The sequence below is a fragment of the Tympanuchus pallidicinctus genome, unplaced genomic scaffold, assembly GCF_026119805.1.
Source record: "Tympanuchus pallidicinctus isolate F22 unplaced genomic scaffold, pur_lepc_1.0 scaffold15, whole genome shotgun sequence".
NCBI lineage: Eukaryota > Metazoa > Chordata > Aves > Galliformes > Phasianidae > Tympanuchus > Tympanuchus pallidicinctus.
Window position 1 is genome coordinate 3,780,001 of NW_026294669.1, and position 14,571 is coordinate 3,794,571.

At 41.2% G+C, this 14,571-nt stretch overlaps 1 protein-coding gene across 10 annotated transcripts in view; it reads left to right on the top strand.

The window, feature by feature from the left end:
* GTDC1 (glycosyltransferase like domain containing 1) overlaps positions 1 to 12,657 on the top strand; it is a 163,607-nt gene extending 150,950 nt beyond the window's left edge. For 8 of the 10 annotated variants that reach the window (XM_052676142.1, XM_052676134.1, XM_052676135.1 and 5 more), the window contains 3 exons: positions 3,673 to 3,743; positions 4,459 to 4,550; positions 11,508 to 12,657. In XM_052676142.1, the coding sequence (XP_052532102.1) occupies positions 3,673 to 3,743; positions 4,459 to 4,533 (146 nt within the window). In that variant the 3' untranslated portion in view covers positions 4,534 to 4,550; positions 11,508 to 12,657. The remainder of the gene's footprint in view (positions 1 to 3,672; positions 3,744 to 4,458; positions 4,551 to 11,507) is intronic. The other 2 variants (XM_052676140.1, XM_052676139.1) reach the window with 1 other exon arrangement.
* The last annotated feature ends 1,914 nt before the right edge of the window (positions 12,658 to 14,571 follow it).

The following is a 14,571-nucleotide window of genomic DNA, read 5'->3' on the forward strand; positions in this document are numbered from 1 at the left end:
TCCCAATGCTTGGACTTTTTTTAATTGGTAAAGTGAATTAGCAAAGACAAAATCATTTAATTAACAGCTGTGTTGCACTTTGAAGACGTAGAACACTATATAAATGCTAAGTATTGTAATCATTAGTAATTTTGCTAATAAAGACCACGGCTCCCCAAACAAATGGTAAAGTATGCGCAGCAGAAGCGATTTTCAAAAATACTATTTAGAACTTATCTGCAGAATGTTGCCATGAATTGTTTAGAAATTTGACAGCAAATACTATAAATTATAGATGTTAATTTTCATTCATTAAAAGTTCTTCAAAGAGCATTTGAAAGAGAGATGAAAAGAATTAACTTGTACTAGTAGTAGGCAGATTCCAATACTTAGAAGTCATGATAGCGAATGCAAATTGAGCTTTCTAAACCAAGACTCTTAAAGCATGTTATTAAGTATTTTCCTTATCAATTTGAGCAGCAGTGTGGTGCTTTAAAAGGACCAGGTATGGGGGTCCCTACTAGCACTGGGCAGATGGACCAGTACTACTCGGTTTTATGCTGCCTCATTTACTTAGTGTTTTGCAATCCTTAATGTGCACAGCTGGCAGCTGAATGCAGGTTTGATACTAACAGTTTAGACATCTTTAGATGTAGCAGATGGAAAATTTTACACAAATAAAGTAGGAGAAAGTGTGCAATTAGGTTTTTATCTGCAGTTACACGATGCATCCTGTGCTTTCGTTTAGAACATCACCTTGGTGGGTGGTCATCATCTCTCCTTGCTCCAAAGCTGTACCTTCTTGACACCACACTTGATGCTGGATGCCTGCCCAAACACCAAACTTCTGTTATTGTCGAGTGTGAAGGAAATCAGAACTGCAACAATCAGCAAAAGACAAAGGCAGACCAGCAGTGTGACTCCAGCAGCCCAGTACATTATGGTTACATTCCATGCTAGTTAAGTCACTATGGTAAAATGCTTGGCAGGATATTTTTTCGATAGTTTATTCATTATGTTCATTATTATGAGCTGTAAAGACTATGAGAATTTCATTTTTTAAATGTCTTATGGAATGTATCACTTTCTTAGATCTTGTAGACATGCTGTGGAAACCATAACATAAAATATGAGTTACTTACAATAACTAATTTTAATCCCATCTGCTAAGTATGACAACATTAGCATTTCCACTTAATTAAAAACACCCTTAAAGCAGCAATGTTTTAATCACTCCATTTTATTTACTCTCCTCCGGTGTCACTTATAATTGTAACTTTTTATTTTTTAATAATGAGGGATTTTTTTTTCTCTGTGCATCACACAAAAAAGTGCTGTCGATAATTAGCAGTCTTCTGTTATTACTAGACTCAGGTGTCACAACTGTGTCTCATCCTCATTACAGTAAAAAATTTCACCTATCAGATTCATTATTGCTAGATAATGCGGCTGAGAGCCTTAGCAGGCCCTCCAGAAAAGTAATTCAGCCAAGCAAAATTATCAGCTAATTATATTTAGAATCAAAAGCCCAACAACTATTTGCAGATAAATTATATGAATTGAAGTGAATAGATCTGAATATTAAGATTCATAGATTTAGCAGATGATTTGTTAATTGGAATAAAAAGGTCATTTACTAGCCATTTTAACAATAGATCAATTGGAACTCTGTTTATGATTTAACTAGGAGCGCTTAAGGATTGAAATGAAGAAGCGTTGTGTGATTGTTGAGATGTGATGCTTCTCAGGAACGAGGCAGGGAGGTGTGGAGGCAGGGAAGCTTCCCAGCCCCTGCTCAGCCTCAGCCTGCTTCTGCTCCCATGACATCCTTAGGTCTGGGCAATAAGGGGGTGCTCACAGAAGGAATTATTGCACCGCAGGGTGAGCTGTCAGGGAATGCGTGCGGACTTGGGTGTGGAAAGGTGGGCAGTGCAGATAGGATGAGCTGGAAAGGAAAGAATCACAGAGTTTAACTCGTAGTCGGTGTGCTCCAGAGGCACTGAGTTCGGATCTGCCTGACTTGTGATCCTGATGGAGGTTTCTCGTACGGGGAAGCTGTGTGCACAAGCGATGACTCAGGCTGCATCTTGGCCTGCAGTTTTGTTGGAGGGAGCTGCTCTTTTTTCATGCAGGAGATACGATTAAAAAGCAAATATTTTAACATAACTTAGTGATCTGAGCTATTACCGAAATGTCCACATTTTCGCTCTTTTTTTTTTTTTTTTTTTTCCCCCTAGATTAAAGAAAACTTTAAAAATCTATTTGCTTTGACATATGACACAATATTTAAGAACTGAAATCATCAATTAAATCACACATCAGAAACATTTCCGTTTGGTAAAAAAAAAAAAAAATATAGTGCTAGACGATGTACACTTTGAAATTGTTGTTAATGTTTAAAATGCAATCTGAAGTGCATATGTTATTTAAAAAAAAAAGCCACATAAATTACAAAATTTAAAAGTTTATGTAAAAACTAGCAATCATGGCTTAGCAAAAGCATTTGCAGGGGGATATATCTTTGGGTTCTGTGGATATGCGTAGTTTTCTAGCATCAGGGCTGGTTGTGATATTCCTTATTTAATTTTTTGGCTCCTTAAGATGGATTCAAGCTAAAGGAAGAAGGGTTTGGTCTGCACTGGCCTGAGTGCCTGTAATAAAGCCAACGTGCCCATGAGTGCAGCAAAAGCTTTTTGGGTTGTTCCTGAGAATGAAAGGTGAACGCTGACAGAATTTCAGAGCTTGGGAAACCGAGGGAAAGTGAAGCTAAAAATAAAGTCCTCGTATGGTCAGCATGTTGGAGGAAATTCAAAGCCTCTCATCAAATAAACATATTTAAAGAAGTGTTTTGAATTTCGGTGTGTAATTTCTGGCCAACAGAAATTACGGTTGTATCTTTAGGAGGACATTATGTCACATCAGTGGTCATTCTGCAAAAACAAAAAAATAAACTGCAAACTTGATGCCTTAACCCGTTCTGCTATTAAAATGCAGGCAGGAATGGGATTGCTTTTCTTAGAGTCACTGCTAGGAAACTTTTGTGCCATTGTGTCGCAGTTCCAAAATATTTGGGCTCCATGTTATGGCAGATGCATAAACCAGCCCTGGAAAAAAACAAACCCTCAAAGCATCACCAGGAGGACCTTGGTATTTATTACAAAGAGTTTGCGTCCTGATAAAGAAAGGGAGTGATCTGAAGCTCGTGCTAGCACTGGAATATCCCAGCCCAAAGCGTGCTGCCTGTTGTTCCTGGGGCCATTTCATTGCAGCCTTTGGAGTCCGAGTGTGCAACAGGAGCATCTCTGTGGCTACACCCATAGACACGTGCACGTATGCCCTCGTTTCTCTGCAGCATTATTAAGAGAAGCCGTCCATACTTCACCATGTTGTTACATGTGTCTGTCTGCTGATTATAAAATGTGTTAAGCAGTATTTAAAAAACAAAAAAATGCAGAGCTGCGCTTTGATTTATTCAGCGAACAAAACATATGCTCACTGTTCTGTTCTATGTAATTCATATGATCAATAAAATTTTCTTTCAAAAGAGCAACTTTGGCATTTAGAAGGATTGTGCTGCTGAGCAGGAAAATGTTTTGCTCGTGCTGCGTGCAGTCAACCTCTGTGGTCCTGCACCAAAGGAAGTTTTTGGCTCCCTGATGTCGTGCTCATCTTCTGATTGCTTTTAACCTTCAGGGTGGAAGCGGTGCATTGCGGCTGTTACCCGTTGTGTCCCAAGGCCTTGGTGTACCCGGAGATCTTCCCAGGTAGCTGCTTTGCTGCACACACTTCTGGTTGAAAGGCGATGCGTGATGCGTGCTAAAATGTAAAGTTTGAGTATAAACTCGAGCAAAAGCAATTGTTTATTTGGCAAGCCGACATGTTAGTGTTAAGGAGAATTTTATGTGTTTTAATACATTAGAAGAAGTTTATATTTGCCATCTGTTCTTTTAAGATAACACAAAAGCAAGTTTTGAAATAGCATTCTTCATTGTTAGCATACACAACCCATAATGATAGATTTTTGTTAGAAGGTCAGCGACGCTGCAATGGCTTGCAGATTTTTTTTTTGAGATAGAGAAAAAAAAAAAAAGGAAAAAAGAAAAAGGAGGCCTGAAAATCACACCAAATTATTTAAACAATTTAATACTTAATAGTATGCAACTGCGATATGGGATACACACTAATGTAGTACCAGTTCTTTGAAAAATCTCATCACTAAATGTATCACATATGCATTGTGTTACATTAGAATAATGTATTTTAATCACCCAAAGGAGATGTCTAAACAGCACAACTACACAGTCTTATTTAGCATTAAACATCCTTGTGAGCTGAGGTAACCTTATAAAATCATGCTTAAATAATGTAAAACACGAGGCGGCACAGAGCAATATGCATTTTTAATTAGTAAAGTGACTAATATCGAGTGTGTGCTTTGAGGTTTTTGTTTCATTAAAAATGTATCTGTTTTTCCTGCAGCTGAATATCTGTATTCTACACCTGAACAGCTTTTTAAAAGGCTTCAGAATTTCTGCAAGAGACCTGATATTGTAAGGAAACATCTCTATAAGGTAGTTGTTGGGAAGAGTTTTACATGATATAATGCCATATTGAAGTACAAAGGCAAAGAAAAAACCCTTAAAACAACAACATTTAATTAACATACTAATGTTTAAAGGAAACATGCTAGGGAGGGATATTAGTCGTTACACTAACAAGGATTAATTAAACTAGATGCCGGTTGTATTAACCTAGGTCTTATGAAATACGTGCACTTAATGCATGCTACATGCTTTTTTTTCTTGTTTTTTTTTTTTAATTTATTGTTTTCTAAAATGACTGTCCTTTACATTGGGACCCAAGAGGCTTATAAAAATGAACCTGGATTAATGTAACTCATTAGTCTAAAAGGAAAATAAAAGAAAGATCCTACAATTATACTAATGAGGATAAACCTACCTTCCTATCCTAATTTAATCTTCAGTCCTCAAAACGTGCAGGTGCTGGCTATCAGGTAAGGTTTCTCTGCCTTTTTGGAAATATTAGAATTCTTTTGATGATGGTGATTATTTTAGCTCCATTTTTTTTTATGTTGAGCATAAATGCTTATTAGTACCGTGATGTCCTGGTGTTTATTGTGTCCTGTCCTTTGCCTTTACTTATCTGGAGAAAATACATGTTCAGTGGTAGATGTTCTGTTCCATTTTTGATCGAGTGTTCCAATGCCAGACTGACTTTCCCAGCTTTAAGGTGTGGATTACATAGAGCACTAAATTGTACGTTATTTCAGTAAAAACATATTGTTACACTATGCTGCTGTTAGAAAACAGCTGCTATTGTCTGCATGCTAATATGTAAGCTTGCAGCATTTTCTGCTTAGTTGCAGCTGTAAATGCTGGACATGCTGTGATCGGGGCAGATGTAAGTCACCTTTTTGTGACAAAGGTGCTTCAGGTAGAATCTGTAACAGTCTGCATTCAGTCCTTCAAGGGAGCTCATGGGTTACCTGTGCAGTGCAAAAGCACACTCTTCTGCAGCACTGTAGCCACCCAGCATGCTGTTACTGAGCAAGTCGAGTCATCTCCTTCCCCATGCTGCAAGCACACCTCACCTCTCTGCGTTCCTCTGAGGACCAGAAGCTGTGGTCTTGCTGTGTCTCGTCTGCCTCCCCACCCTTCTGCACACACATGGTGCAGGAGTGAGAGTTTAGCCCCAGTTTGACTCCTTATGTGACCTAAAAATAGACATTTACATAATGATACATCAAAGATGATGTCGTTTCTGCAGGAAACAGTTAAACTTCAAGAAAAAAAGGAGAGAACCAAAAATGCAATTTAACACCCAATTTCAAGCTCATTATCTTTCATTGTCTATTAACTTGGCAATGGTTCAGAAGGTAGCTCATAATAGTTTAAAATGCTGACTGAACACTTCCAGTGCTCAGCATTACTTCTGGAGTCAGTAGTGTTGTGTAGTTATACATGGTGGCTTCAAAGGGTAAACAGTCCTTAAATGTCTGCCTTGACATTTTCCTGTGCTTCCAGTCCAACAAATAGTTTTGGGTCTTCTCTGCACGTGTTCAGCCCCAGCTCCTAAAGAAAACCAAAGCTGGCACACCAAAAATGGGAATAGCAGCAGCACAAATACTGATATTAAATAGGATGGGTTCCAAATGTGGTGCGGGGATTGGTGTGCACGTGTGTCCCATGAGCAAAAGAACTAATCTGCTCTTCAAAAATAAAAACCAACAAACGTTCCTTGGAATTGTTGGCAGGCAGGTTGCCCATGGAAGAATTATCCCATGGGTGCCAATTCTGTCCCTTGTAGGCAGACTTGTGCTCCATCGTTCCCTGGGTGCAACAGGTAGCAACTGCATTGAATGGGGATCGTTTTAAATTGAGTCAAGGGACTAATCCAATACCTGTGAACACCAGGGGAGGGATCCTGTTGTCTTTAATAGGCTTTGGATCAGCTCTGAGAATGCTGTTAGAGTTGTCTTTTGTACCTACACCCACGTACACTAAGTCTGTGTTTTGCCCTGAAACTGTCCCTGAAACCTAGAGAAGTGCTAGCTTAGGTACGTGCTGCTAATGGAATTAGAGGTGGAATTATGCTTCTTTTAAGGAAGCTGGAGAGAGGGAAATCATGAAATCACTTCCACTTTCTTCAGATTGGTATAATGTTTTATACTATACTGCAAAATTTGCACACTGGCTGCTTCTCTTCCAGAAACCTTCCTGCCTAAGTCCATACAGTAGCTGTGCAGTCTTGACAAAAAAGCAAATAATGCTGTTCTTTATTGCTTGGAGATTCTGCTTTATAGATCAGAAAGCAATCATCATCAGAAGTACTTTGAGTTATCTTTTTACATACTGTTGTTGTTTTATTACTGAGGATATCCATAATAATTAGACAGCGGTCTCATTAAACAGGCACTTATTCCCCCGGTTGTCCTCAGTGCTTGTGCAGCAAAGTTTGGGGCAAAAAGAAGATGAATGGCAGCGGGGCAGCCAGGTTAGGGAGCCAGACACGGTGAATATCCCTGTGACAGTGCACAGACCCACGTATTAAACTGTAATAGCTTAATTCCATTCATGCTGGCAGACTTTTAAAAATGTCCATAATGTAAGCACCTACGAAAGGCTTTCCAAATGACACATTGCTTACCCTGGGTATTCTCACAGCTCCAGGGCTGGTTCATTTGCATTTCCACACTGCCTTCTACCAGTCGTTAAGAGAAGATCGAGATTCGTGGAAACCGAACCGCGTTTGTTATCAATTATTTGTTCTAGTTTTAGGGAATCAAAAGTTCCTCTTTGGTTCTCGGTGTGCGTGGTTGCTAAATTCAGTGCCAAAGTGAAGCCAGTATGAACAACAGGGCGTCAGTTTCCATTGGAGCACACCACAAGACCTCTCAGTATTTGCAAGCTCCCTTGAAAAAATAGAAAAGAATACATACATATACATACATACATATATATATATATATATATATATATATATATAGGGCAAAGCATTTGTTTCTGCATTATTTTCTTGAAGTTTACCTTTCAGTTCCCTCACTTCAGTTTCTTAATTTAAAACAGCATGTATAAAGATTATACAGTGGAAAGGGACAAGAAGAGTTGCCAAAAGCCAGGCATGGAAGGAGCTGACAACTTTAAATAATCTCTCCCAGCCCTCCCAGCTGAATGAGTGCTGGTTGACATGCTGTCAGCTTCAGTTCCTGCAGAAAAATTCTACTCTCACTCATGCTTGTTTAACAGAGAAAAGAATTTGGCCCACTTTCTGACATTCATCTTCTCATTTCCATCACACTACAGAAGCTCACCTGCTTATGAAAAGACACATGGTGTGATTTTTTTTTTTTTTCTTTTTACACCACTGTAGAAGATAAAGAAGAATGTTGAATTCAAAGGGATTAAAACTGCTGTAAAATCAAATTAAGAGCCCAGTTAGACCTTAGACATCTGAATTGTTCCAGTCTCAAGATTTGCCTGATTAGGGCAGTTCTAACAAACCTTTCTCCTTTTTTCTTTTGTCTTTTTTTTCATCCTTCTCTTTTTGCTCTAATTGACATAAAGCATTTACTTCAATCTTTCAGGCAAACAGATAGAAGTTCCTTTCTGGTCCAGCTCTGATATCTGGGCACGGTTAGGTGGCAAAAGGCATCCCCAGCAACTTGTTGCACCTGAATGCAGCTGCCCTCAGCCAGCTCAGTGAGGTTAGTGTGGGCTGACCCTGTTGCATGGAGCATAAGTTCTTCATAGTTCTTGCACAGGCCATGTAAGAGCCAGAAATGATGAATCTGCCTTTGCACTTCCCTACTACCCAGCAGAACTCTACAAAAATGCATTTCTCTGTAGGGAAATGCTACATAACAGACATTCAGGCCCTGGGAGACCTCTGTCCTTGACTTTTCTTGGCTTTCTGCAGCAAGGCAAGTGTATGTTTGCAGATGGCATTCCAGGCTTTGCCTTCCCAAGCTCCATACCTTCACCTGCATTGAGTGTGTCCTTGTTCTAGAGCTTTTTGCTTGCAAGCAGAAGCTCTCACTCCATCTTTTCCATATCATTCATTATTGTGTAAACGTTTGTCAAACACTTACAGTATCCTGGACTTTTCAGTCTCTCCTCGTGAATGTTATTCCATGTTTATATTCTTATCTGCCATCATTCAAGCCATTCTGATGCTTGAGAGCTGTTTTTGTGCTGGTGTGATCATTACTTTACAGAGTATTCTAGGCCATGCCATCAATTTATGTGATATGTTGTACTCTGTGATAATTTTCAACCTGCTCCTTATGGAGCTGAACACACTGTTTACTTTTTAACCGTGAATGTATATTGAGCAGATGTTTGCTTACAGTGCTCTCCAGATCTTTTGTCCTGAGCTGATAAAGTTAATTTAGAGCTCTACAGGCTTCATGAATAGTACAAATATTTCCATCCATCCTGCTGGCTTTCCATTCATCTACAGAGCAAGTTTGCAGAGGCAAAAAGAGGCATCTACCTGGTTGGTATTAGATGCAGGTCGACAGGTTGGAAGCACAAAACCGTGTCTGTCCATAGAGTGGTAGAATCATAAAATCATTTCAGTTGAAAGAGTCCTCTGAAGACCATCTGGTCCAACCCCCCTCATGTGCTCATAGTCCCATCCAGCCTGACCTTGGATGTCTCCAGGAACGGGGCATCCACCACCTCTCTGGACAACTTCTCCTAATGCTCCATTTCCAGCAAGTGTCATTTAAAGAGGTTTCAGAGATGGTGTAGCTCTGCTTTTCACAACCTGTAGGGAAAGGTTATAGCAGCTAGGAACTCTGGAGCACAGTGTGCTGCATTATCCATCTCTTTGACATTGCTAGGAAGAGCTGCTTAAGAATGGGTCCCAAGTAGGATATATGTAAGATTCTAAGTAGGATGTATGAGATCAAGACTTTTTATGTAGAAGAGGACATTGATTACTTACTTAGATTAGCAGACCATGGGTAATTTAGGAAGGGACCTCTGGAAATCATCTGGTCCAGCCTCTGCTCAAAGCAGGGCCAGCTTCAAAGTAGGATGGATTAAGCTGCTCAGGCTTGTATCAAGGCTAGACTGAAGTCTTCACATTTTTCATTCCTATATGTAATTCTGTCGTAGTCAAAGATCTAGCTAGCTTAGAGATAGAAATCTCTTCTGGAGCATGGGATCAATTTTATGTATTCTGGGACAACCTGAGGTCCACAGGCTGTATGTGAGTCCAGAAAAAGCTTCAGTAGAGTGAGTTCTGCTAGCCTGTGTGGCTGTTCACAGTAATAGCAATGGCTTATCAGGGACTATGAGAGTTGCCTGCTAGGTCATTCTGGATCCCAGCATATGCTGAGTATCTCCTTGTCGTTGAGTTGTTTGCTAGGAAGCAGAAGTGTCCACTCCACCTATTCCCAAGGCTTGCATTGCTCTTCCTCTCCGAGATATAGATATATATGGGAGCTTTCAGCTCTCTGAATCACAGAATCACAGAATTGTAGGGGTTGGAAGATCTCTGGATCTCTCCAGAGATCATCATGTCCAACCCCCCTGCCAAAGCAGATTCCCTACAGCAGGTCGCACAGGTACGCATCCAGGCAGATCTTGGACATCTCCAGAGAAGGAGACTCCACCACCTCCCTGAAGATTCTGGCCTACAGTTCATGGAAGTTGGCTATGCTTGTGGAGCAGGAAGAAAGCATTCATGAAGAAAACAGTTGTGTGCGCATCTTTCAGCATAAGCAGCAGGACTTTGAACTGTGTATTATAACCATATTAGATAGCTTCAGTTTAGTTTTAGAAAGTAAATGAAAGCTGGCAGACGAACCGTAGCCACCGCGAAAGAGTAGATGAAGAAATGAGTCAAAGGAAATGTGAATGACTTCGAAAGAAGAGTTGCAAAAAGCATGAAAACTTTTGGGTTATCAGTAAAGTGTATCTAAACTGCCTACAGAAAGAAAGCCTGAAACTGCTCTCCTAGTGTTGTGGATGATCAGTGTGTTCTGAACCTTCCCTTCCCAGTGGAAGGGTATCTTGCATAATTCACATCCAACATTTATGGTTTTGTTTAAAGATAGAATAAATGAGTTTTAAAAAGCCAATAATAGAAACCGTGGTTTGTTCAGAAAGGTTCATTCAGGGAAATAGTCTTCTGAGGAGTATTGTATAGCTCTGACTCGGTCCTCACAGTGCACCCAGTTTGTGTAAAATAATGCTGTCTTTTGATGGTGGCTTCCAAAGGTGGTTGGAGTCTGAAAGTTGAGCTCAAAAAGTAATTACTACAAGCTGCTTTCCACCTTGATTCTTCCTTAATACTCACGGAAAGAAGGAGCTGGGTCACAGAGTAAAGCTGACCTGTTACAGTTTGGCTCTGTAAATTGCTCTGCTTTCTTGCACACCGAATCTCAGCTTTTGTGCTGAAGAATAATTTTTAATTCTTGATTTTGTTAAGGTAATTTTAAGAACACGCATAAAATGTGTGCCTGATCAGTACGGTGAGCTTGAGCTGCAGCTATCCTGAACCAGCAGGTCTGAGTGGATGAACTGGTCTTACTGAATTCTGAATGTTAACCCTGAAGTCTAACGATGGCAAGCGCAAATGTTGATTATTTCTGTCATGCTCGTAGGACACAAGAGACAAAAAAGTTGGTCATATCCTAGCAGATACTGCAGTGCTACTGACACCTCGCTATGCTGTCTCTTCATGCAAAGATCTTGCTTTATGTGAAAACTTTGCTACTCGTGATGATTTTTGTCTCTGCATATTTAGGAACTGTTGACTGAATCACGTTCTATTCCTTGAAAATACGAGTGCTCAGACTTTTGCAGAGTTATCACTCATACAGAAAATGAGCTGCATCTTTCTTTAGGATACGGGGCCGTGCTGGGACAGCGCTGGGACAACCCTGGGCATGTGGCAGTGGGGTCAGAGTGGAGGAAGAGTGGGTGCTGCCAAGGCTGTTGAGGTCCCTTCTGTGTCCCAGCAGCTCACGTTTTCTCCATGTGCTCTCTTCCTCGTAGGGCGAGATGGCTGGCTTTTCCTGGGCAGCGCTCCGTGGTAAATTCAGGTCTCTGCTCGCAGCAGAACCGAAAGAAGATTTGTGACAGATGGGGCTAAGTCACAAACTTGCAGCCTCAGGCAGAATTGTGGAAGTTTCCAGAGTGTGCCCATATTTACCTGATCAGAGAGAAAAGAAAATCTGCAGAGGAAGCCGAGCCTGGCTGCTTGTCATAGCTGACACAGAGCCATCTGCCACAAACCTGTGGCGGCTTCAGATCTCCAATCCCTGCCACCACCCCAGCTCAAATTAAATACAGATTCTTAGAGACGTTATGATGGTTACACATGTCCTCGGCATCACATGCAGGAGACTGTTCAAAAAAAATATGTGGCCTGTTGTATAACCGCACTCATGTATCCCATATGTGGTGCCACATTGAATTTCCGGTTGAATCTGTTTTTATCCTTTGTACTGGATGACATGGTGCCTGAATTCTTTCTTTTCGCCGACACGATGGCAGCCAAGCTGCAGCTTCAAACGCTCACACTTGGCTGGGTTTCTACCTAGGTTGCCAGGTTATCATTGGAGCCTTATTGTGTCCTCAAAGGGCCACAGGGCCTGAAAGGAGGATCCGAGTGCTACCGGACTAATTGGGCAGCCATCTCAGAATTGTTTGTAGGCAAAGGGCTGCTTTAGCACTTTTCTTTTTGCAAATTAATGACTCTCTGGCACAGGGGTTTTTAAGTGAAGGTATTAATAAGGGGTCTGGCAGGTAATCCCATGATTCGCGGAGTTACATTTGCATTTAATTAATCTTAAAGAAAGCTGAAAGATAAACAGCTGTAATTCAAACTAGCATGGGAAATATGCTACGTGGTGCCATCTATCCGATAAAATGAAAGCTGAGACACTTGTTTTATTTCTCTCAAGGATGGAGAACAAACAGATAACAGCCAAAATACTTCCAATAAAAAGTAGTAGTTGGAATGTAACGGCCGTTCATCAAGCATCTTTGCATCCCGTTACGAATACAGTCTTTTAAAGATAAATCACTTATGATTCCAGCAGTCAAGCTTCTATATTTGTTGATGTAAAATGTTTTGAAGATGGAGATTGTACAATAAATTTTTAATAAAGTGCCCACTGCAATTTTTAATTAGCATATCTCATTCATGTATAAGTGTGTACATCTATCTGTATGTTTATCAGTATGCACATCCTTGTGTCAGAGTCAATGAATGCAATTGTGTCTTTATCTGATGAAGTCGAATCTGCTTTGCAAATGGTAATAAAATGTTCTGACAATTCCAAGATTTTCGACAGTGTTCTGGGAAGAAGCAGGAAGAAGATTCCCGGGAAATCATCGTGATGTAGAGGATGGCCAGACCTCTCTACAGACAGGTACGGTTCCAGCTCCCCTCCCCAGAAGCCCAAGGGAGATCCAGTGGCATATGATTAAGTGTTCGGGTGTTTTCTGGCACTGACAAGTTGTAATTTTGCAGTGATCACTTGTCTTACCTGTTGGTTTCTCTCTGTTTCTGCTCGATCAAAGCCTGGCTGTAGACATGGAATGTGATCTTCTCAAGGAAACGTGCATGAGTGCGGTCCTCCCATTTGGTAGAGCCAAGTAACAGGACTTCTTGTCTTCACTAACTCTAACACTCCTTGCACCAGCAAGAATAAATCAGGTGACCTTTTCTTTTTTTTTATTTTTTTTTTTACTATTGGGGAAACTGAGGCATGGTACAGAGAAGATGAATTCCTCCAGGTTTTGCAGCGAGACGCTCTCCAAACTAATGCAAGGGAGAGAGGAGATGCTGTGACCTCACGCCATGGCTGGTGGCAAGCAGGCTGCACATGCTGTGCTGTGAGACTCAGTGCTCAGTGGTTTAGGGAGTCCTGCTGCCTGCAGTGTGTGCCCCAGTCACTAGAGGTGTCCACCTCCTCCAGGCTGGGGCCCTACTTTGCTTCAGTTACTGAGCAGTGGCACTCAACCATTCCTAGCTGTGGCTGAAGCATTGTCTGGATGGAAATTTTTTGCCTCAGAATTACAAACCCCTGCAAATAAGGTTTTATAATAGAAACACTTTAATTGTAGAGTAACAAATAGCAATGCTGCATTATATGATGATAACTTCTTTACATTGCTAGTGAATATTCACGGCCCATCCAAGGATACTTTCATGTGTGCTGCATCCCCCAGGCCCAGGAGGTTGACCTGGTACCTGGGCTACAAGGTCCCCAGTCAGTGGGGTGATGCTAGGCTTCATCCGGGTGGTCTGGGCAATATTTCCCTGATGGAGGATCCCCCAGCCCGGGTGCAAAACCACCTCGTGAGTTTTGGCTGCTGGAGCCAAATGCAGACAGCCACTGTGCTGCTTCATTTGAAGCCCTGGCTTCAAAAGGTCACCGTGACAAATTGGGATCTCTTTCCCATTGTTCCTGCACACAAGAGTAATCTGTGAATGTGCAGAGCAGTTCTTATAAGTAAAATGACAGAATTAGCCCTTGACTTACTCCTGTATTTATCGACGTTTCACCTGCGTTGACACAGCAGCTGTGGGCACAGCTGAAGCAGAGCAGGTTTCTGACTCCGACCAGACAGCTCCTTACTCCTGCATCAGTACAGCCCAGGCAACTAATCCTACAATCCCTTTGTCTTAGTATTTGAGATCACAGGAAACACAGGTTTATTCCACATGAGAATTGCCTTTCTCCACGTAATAGAAAAGAAAATCCTAAAATAACGAGGGCATTTTGGTGAGCAGCGTGCAGCACCGCCGGCCCTGCTCCGTGTCTGCAGCGCCCAGACCTCTGCCTTCGCTCCAAGCTGTTCTGAATTAGGAGGCTCGATTCTTCTAATTGCATTTTTAAAGACCGAGCCAGCAGTTCATTAGAAACCGTGGAGCAAATTCTGCTTCTCTATTACACCAATATAAATCTTGAATGAATTTATATCAGGATAACTGGGAGGGCGGAATGTACCTCCCATATTGTTCTTCAGATTATTAAAAGTTACAGGGCCTTGAAAATTAAATTCACCTTTCCCCACTCGAGCCACTCGGGCTTTGTTTTTCTTCCAG